The 7,097-nt window shown below is 45.9% G+C and overlaps 1 protein-coding gene across 2 annotated transcripts in view; it reads left to right on the top strand.

The window, feature by feature from the left end:
• Positions 1–3,762: 3,762 nt before the first annotated feature.
• The window catches only part of HTT (huntingtin), a 220,064-nt gene continuing 216,729 nt past the window's right edge, over positions 3,763–7,097 (top strand). For both annotated transcript variants that reach the window (XM_036762807.1, XM_036762808.1), the window contains exon 1: positions 3,763–4,135. In XM_036762807.1, the coding sequence (XP_036618702.1) occupies positions 3,915–4,135 (221 nt within the window). In that variant the 5' untranslated portion in view covers positions 3,763–3,914. The remainder of the gene's footprint in view (positions 4,136–7,097) is intronic.

The following is a 7,097-nucleotide window of genomic DNA, read 5'->3' as shown; positions in this document are numbered from 1 at the left end:
CATAGGGTGGGTGCCTAGTAGCAACTTGTCCAGAGGGAGACATCCCATCCAGCAATTCAATAGTTCATCATTCTATTGTTATTCAATATTAAATACTTAATATTAAAGACCAGAGTTCAAATGTGGCCTCAGACACTTCCTAGGATGACCCTGAGCAAGGTACTTCACCTCTCTTTGCCTCGGTTTCCTCATCTGCAAATTGGGAATAATAATAGCACCTACCTCCCAGGGTTGTTGTAAGGATCAAATGAGACAATAATTATAAAGTGTTTAGCATAATTCTTGGCACATAGTAAGCGCTATAAATATTAGTTACTATTATTACTGTTGGCGGTTCTACTGGATGCAGCATTGGGTTTGGATTCAGAGAGATCCAAGTTCAAATCCAGCCTCAGGTACTCTGTAGTTGTGTGACTCTGGGCAAGTCACTTCACCTCTTTTGCCCCAGTTTTCTCATCTGTAAAATGGGGCTACTTCCCAGGGTTGTTGTGAGAACCAAATGAGATAATATTTGTGAAGTGCTTAGCACAGTGCCTGGCATATAGTAGGCATTTAATAAACGCTTATTTCCTTGCTTCTCTGAATCTCGTTTTCCTTCTCTGTGAAAGGAGAGAGTTGGACTAGATTACCTCTGAAATTCTGTCTAGTTCTCAATCTAAGTGCAGTGCCCTGTGTTGGGTGTATGGCAAAATATAAAGGCCTAGGAGAGCTGGAACTCAGAAACGGGAGAAGACAAACTTCAGGGGCCCAGGATTTTATCTCTCCACTGATTAAGATCAAAACTCCTCCACACTTTTCATGAGTGACTGTGACTAAAAAAAAATTAATCTCGAGGTGGCTAAACCTCCAGGCAGGAGATATCCATTCCATCACTGAGCTTGTGCTTTTTATCCTTTCTATATCTGTAGGATCTGCCAGAGGTTGTGTTCCAGTGGTGTTGCTTTTGAAGATCTGGGGTCCCCTCTGTGCTGTGTTGAGGACTCTATGGACAAATAACTACAATAATCATTTAAAAGTAATAAATGCCATTTATCCGGTGCTTTAGGATTTAAAAAGCACTTAAAATGCAAAAGCTGTTTTCCTCACCACAATCCTATTGGGTTCAAGTATAAGGATTGTTATCTCCCTTCTATAGATGAAGAAAATGAGGTTGTGACAAAGCCGGCAAAGTATGAGTCGGCAGTCTAAGACAAAGGTCCTGGGAATCAAAATCCAGAGCTTTTTCTGCTAGACTACATTAATGGATTTCCTACTGGACTCTGGAACCCACACACCCATCCCTTGGGTTACTGGGCAGAAATAACACAGCTCAAATCCTCATCTAGTGCAGAGTCCAGGCAGGAAGCACAAGTCAAATAGTAAAGTATTTAACTGAAACACACTCGAATAACAAATACCAGGCAAAGCCAGGTAGTGAATCCCTCACAAACAAACAAGAAGACTCTCTCATGGGCTCAAGGGCCAGTGGGGAAAAGAAAAACATTCTCCCTAAGGGAATTCATGCTCTAAGACACAGGTGTCAAGCACAGGGCCCACTCCTGAGTTCAGTACGAACCAGATTAAAATGCAGGTAACAAAATAAATGAAAATAGAATAAAACATAGACAATATTATATTTCAAAACTAAGTCAATATGCAGTCCTTCTAGTTAAGTTTCACATCAGTGCTCTAAGATAGAGGTGTCAAATACTGCACCCACCCCTACCTGTAGCCCCAACCAGATTAAAATGGAATTGGGAGTGTCAATGTAATTAAAATGTAACACAGGGACGGGGTTCTTAACTTGGGATTCATGAACAATTTGTTTCCTTGGTAATCCTATGTATTTTATTTTACACATTTAAAAACTCGATTCTGAGAAGGGGTCCACAGGCTTCATTAGGCTGTAAAAGGAGATCAATAACCCGTTCCAAGATGAGAGGTTGCCTTGTGTTGTGTCTGGGACATATCTGGGGTCAGCACTTCTCCTCTTAAACTGTCATTAATGGCAAAGCTGCGTTCCCTGAATATCATTAGCTGCCCTTGCTGAAGCCCTACTTCCTCTTACCACTGGGGAAGACACTTCCCTGCCGCCGTTGCCTCTTTGCTACCCTCCGAGTTGCCAAGTTCCTCTCGGCCCCGGCAACCTTATCACCACTGTGATAAATTACGTTTGTGTAATACTTTAAAGTTTGAAAAGTGCTTTTTATAATATCATCTTATCTGAGGTTTGGAACACCCCCGGGAGCTTGGTACTACAGATGCCACGTTCTCTTTTTATGGAACTGAGACTCGGAAAGGTTGAGTGACTTGTCCATGGACACACAGCAAGTAAACGTCTGAGGGAGGAGTCAAAACCGGGTCTTCCCGATTCGATTCTGAGATGATCACTCTACCCACTGTCATTACTTTGCTACAGCGAGATCATTTGTCATATTCTTTGGTCAGTCTTTTCATTGACTCAGAGATCTGCTTCAAGGGGCTGCTTATACAGTTGTGAATGACCTTCAAGCTCCTTCTCCACAGATGGCCCCTGGTCCTTGTGCCTGGCTCAGTCAGGGTGAATGTGTCCTTCCTGCCTCAGAGGGAAGCTGTTGATTGCCTCCTCACACCATCTACCCTCACAGACTGTATCTTTCTGAGGATGGGATAAACACATATACCCCTCCTATCATTTCCTGTGTACTTCCCAACTGTAGCCCTGCCCCATTAAGAAGGCAACAGAACGGGGAGAGATGGGGGGTGGTGGAGAGCACATACTGATAGCTTCTACAGCAATTCCTATTGTTGCAGTTTTAACCCTCTATATGCCACGCCTGACCCCCCCAATAAAATAATACACAAAGAAGCATTCAATAATTAGGTATCCCCTTCATGCTAGGCACTGGGGATACAATAAGAGGCAAAGACAGTCTCTGCCCTCGAGGAGCTTACAATCTAATGGGGGTGGTGGTGGCAGGGACGACAAGCAACCAACTATGTGCAAGCCAGCTAGGTACAGGACAGTATACACGGACATTTCGCACACAAAGCAAGCCATCCTCTATATTCTCCTGTCCCACTTGTGTCTCATCTCTCAGGCTAGGCAGTGAGCTTCTTGGGGACAAGCATCTGTATTGATCCGCTCCCAATCCATGACCTGGCAAGGCCAGTCTTGCTCGTTGGGTTGAATGGTTTCAATATCGCGAGGAACTTTTTGACTGGTTGGAGGGGCTCTGTTGTAGGTTGCGACGGTATTAGTGGCTAACGGGTTGAATCCCACCTCAGGAGACCTGGGTTCAAACCCTGGCTTCCACACTGACTAGGGCCAATTCAACTTGGTGAACCTCAGTTTCCCCTTATGTACAAATAGAAGTCTATTCCTCGCACTCGTTCCCTCGTGGGATCGTTATATGACCTCGAAGCACTCTGGACATGAGGCAGACTCTAGCACAGGTTTGACTTGGTCTCTTCCAGAGGCCGAAGAATGGACAAAATGGCCTTTCGGAGTCCCTCTTCTCCCTGGTATCCCTTAACCGGTCTTGACGTATAAGAACTAAGTTCACCCTACACCGGCAGCCGCCAGTGCTCCAGTAGGGCCCAGCCCCGTAGGGGGGCGTGGCCCAGGCCTGCCTCTCGTCTCCTATTGGCGGCCGCAGTTTCTGCCTCGCTGTCACTCCCCGCGGCGCTCCCTCCCGTCAGTGTCAGTGCCTCCTCCCAGCTCACCCCCGAGCGGAGGGCCGCTTCCCGTCGCGGGGGCTGCCGGGACAGTTCCAAGATGGCGGCGACGCTCCGCGCCGTCCCGGGGCTTTGCCAAGCGTTCCATTCATTTCCCGGCTGCTGAGCGGGGCCGCGGAGACGCGGGAGAGGCCGGGGGCCGCCGGGAGGGCGCAGGGGGCCACGCCGGGCCCGGGGCTGGCGCTGGGAGCCGCGAGGCCTCCCTCTGACGGGCCGCCATGGCCACTCTGGAGAAGCTGATGAAGGCATTCGAGTCCCTCAAGTCCTTCCAGCAGCAGCAGCAGCCACCACCGGCGCAGCCTCCGCAGCCGCCCCAGGCGCAGCCGCCCCAGCAGCCGCCGCCACAGCCACCCCAGCAGCAGCAGCAGCAGCAGCCGCCGCCACCGCCGCCGCCGCCGCAGCCCGGGCCGTCCGCGGTGGAGGAGCCGGCGCACCGACCGTGAGTGGCTGGCGCCGGCCGGGCGGGGAGAGCGCGGCGCCCTGGCCCCTCCCGGGACCCCGGGGGTGGGCCGCCCTCTGACCCCGAGAAAGGGGGGTGGGGCTGGGGCTCGGGCTCCCATCCTTGCCCACCCCGCCCCAGGCGCAGCACCTGTTGTCCAGGCCCTGAGGGGACGCGGGGACCCCTCGGCCTGTCACCTCCCTGGCCCCGAGGGAGCCTTCCCAACCTGAGGGGACATCCTGGGCACCTGACGTCCTGTCCCCTCCTAGGCCCAGAGGGCACATCACGGGGACCCGCCGTCCTGACCCCGACAGGACATGGGGACCCCGCAGCCTGTCACCTCCTTGGCTTCTCATCCTGCCCCGGCCGAGGGGGACTTTATAGAGACCCGTTATCCGTGCCTTGAGGAAGGGGACATGAGGTCCCCTCATCCTTCCCCCTCCCCCAGCCCTCGGGGAGACCAGGAGATCCCTTACCTTGTCGCCCTTTCTTGTCCTGTGGGAGCAGAGATTCTCATGCCCCACAGAGGTCCCGGAACCGTGGTCCGGGAAGTGGACCCGCTTCTCTTCTCGTTCATTTCCTAAGACCCCGGATCCGTCCCCTCAGTCTCTGTATTTCCAGATGATCGGCTCTCTTCCTCCTCCTCCTCCTCCCAGCTCCCGTGGGCAGAATCTTTCTGCTTACTGCTAGATTCCTAGGTCGCCTGCCGCTTCTCAAAGTTTGGGGGAAGGAAGGTTCAGGAATTTGAATGAAATCTAGAACTTGTGGTCGGTGAAAAAGGTTTACGTGCAGAGTTAGTTGTTGAAGCATTTAGAAAGCTAATGACCTAGGTCTTGGGGGGGAGGGGGGTGGGGCCAAGGATGTCCAGTAGAGGATACATTATAAAGAGAACCCTTTTAGACCTGAAAATTTTGGCTTCATTACTAAATTCCGTAGTGTTAAATTCTAGTCAGAGTCAACATCATGATGATGATGATGATGATGATAGTGATAATAAATGAAGGTCCCAACTTCTCACTTTACACGTTGGTCTATAAGAATTTGAATAAGTTGTACATAATAATAAAAATGAGATGAACTTATTCTTAGTCCAAGAATTTTAATTTTGAATAAAGGAGAGATAGTAATAAAGTATTTGGAAAAATTGCCTGAAGTCCATTTTTTTTTCTCTTTGAAAGAAAAATGCTTCTGGGGTCAATAGTTAAATTGTTACAAGACTAGTAATAAAGTATTTGGAAAAATTGCCTGAAATCCATTTTTTTTCTCTTTGAAAGAAAAATGCTTCTGGGGCCAATAGTTAAATTGTTACAAGACTAGTAAGATAGTCTTGAATATACTTTCCCGATGTTGTTTGTAACTCGTTTGAACTGGCACATATGATAATTCTGAGATGCAAATCACAGAAACATGTCAATTTGAATCAACGAAAAAACATTTAAGTGCTTACTATCTACCAAGCACTGGGGTTGCAGATAGAAAAGTGACAATCTCTGTTTTCAAAGAGCTCAGGTTCTAACAGGGGAAGACACCACATATAGGAATAAAATAAATGACTGAACGGCACAAATGACATCCTTTTATAGACTGCCTAGTTGTCTGCTGCTCTGTATTCTTGAGAATTTACTTAATTGAAACAGAAATATGAAAGCTGAAGACTTGATGTTAAGTTTTGCCTGTTTTTATCAGTAAGCACAAGGATGATGTCAGTGAATATTGGCCTGAATATAGCCTTGTACCTTTGTAGTAATATCATTGTAAATAATAAGAAAATAATTCATTGGAAAATAATTATGCAAAATTACATTAGCTACTTTGTGGAATCCAAAAGTCCATAGGTGTAAGTTCTTTCTCCACCAGTGCCAGGCAAAACCCCTTCATGTCTTTTCATCCAGTAAATTCTTGTGTGCCTTCACATAAATCCTTAGAGAATCTGTCCAATGTACTGGGAGCTTGACTCTGGTTATCCATCTTTGGTCTCTTTAGTTTTGCTATACAACTGGCCCACCTTTTTGTCCTGGTCACCAATGCCAACTTAAAACACTGTTTAAATTAAAAGTTTATTTTTATTATAAAATTATTTTTCCACAGACACAAAACATTTCAATATACAAAAAAGGGTTTTGCATATGAAGCTGAATTTCCATTATGGGCAGTTTGCTTGAAAAATAGTATATCTTAAGTTTAACAATGTAGTAATAAATTGCTCAGCTTGTGTCCCCTTCAGAGCTGTTTTCTTTTGTGTATTTTAAAACTGTTATGCTGATGCTCTTTTCTTTTTTGACACTTTTTTTCACTAAGACCTCTACCTTAAAAAGATGATTTTGGTAGCTGTGCGAATAGCCTACCCAGGTTTAGAGAAGTCCATCATTAATTAACTAGTTGGCTATTAACCTTTTGTTACATTTTTTGGAAGTAACTTGTAACTTCTTCCCCAAATAAAAGCTCTTATGTGTAACAACAACAAAGTAGTCAAGCAAAATAAATCAATGTATTGGCCATGTCTAAAGTTGTCTCATTCTATACCTCTAGTTCATTACCTTTCTGCTTGTAGGTGTGGTGCATGCTTCTTCATTATTCTGAAATCATGAGTGGTCTTTGCATAGTTCAGAGTTTTGAAATCTTTCATTGTTTTCCTTAACATTATTATGGTAATCATATAAATTGTTGTCTTGGATTTACTCATTTTACCCTGTATCAGATTATAGAAATCTTATCAGCTTTCTCTGAATCTGTCTTATTCATTTTTCTCATTCTCATAATTTTCTTATTTTCCCATTACACTGGTATACTGTGATTTCACTGTGTAGCTACTTTGTTTCCAGTTTTTTGCTACAAGAAAAAGTGCTGCTATGATTATTTGTCCATATGAATCTTTTCCTTTCTGTCTTTGACCTGTTTAGGGTATGTGCCTAATAGTGCTATTGCTGAGTCAAAGGGGTGTGTGTGTGTGTGTGTGTGTGTG

Source organism: Trichosurus vulpecula, chromosome 6, assembly GCF_011100635.1.
Source record: "Trichosurus vulpecula isolate mTriVul1 chromosome 6, mTriVul1.pri, whole genome shotgun sequence".
Lineage (NCBI taxonomy): Eukaryota > Metazoa > Chordata > Mammalia > Diprotodontia > Phalangeridae > Trichosurus > Trichosurus vulpecula.
Note: the sequence above shows the minus strand (reverse complement) of the source record. Positions and strands in the feature narration are given on the sequence as shown.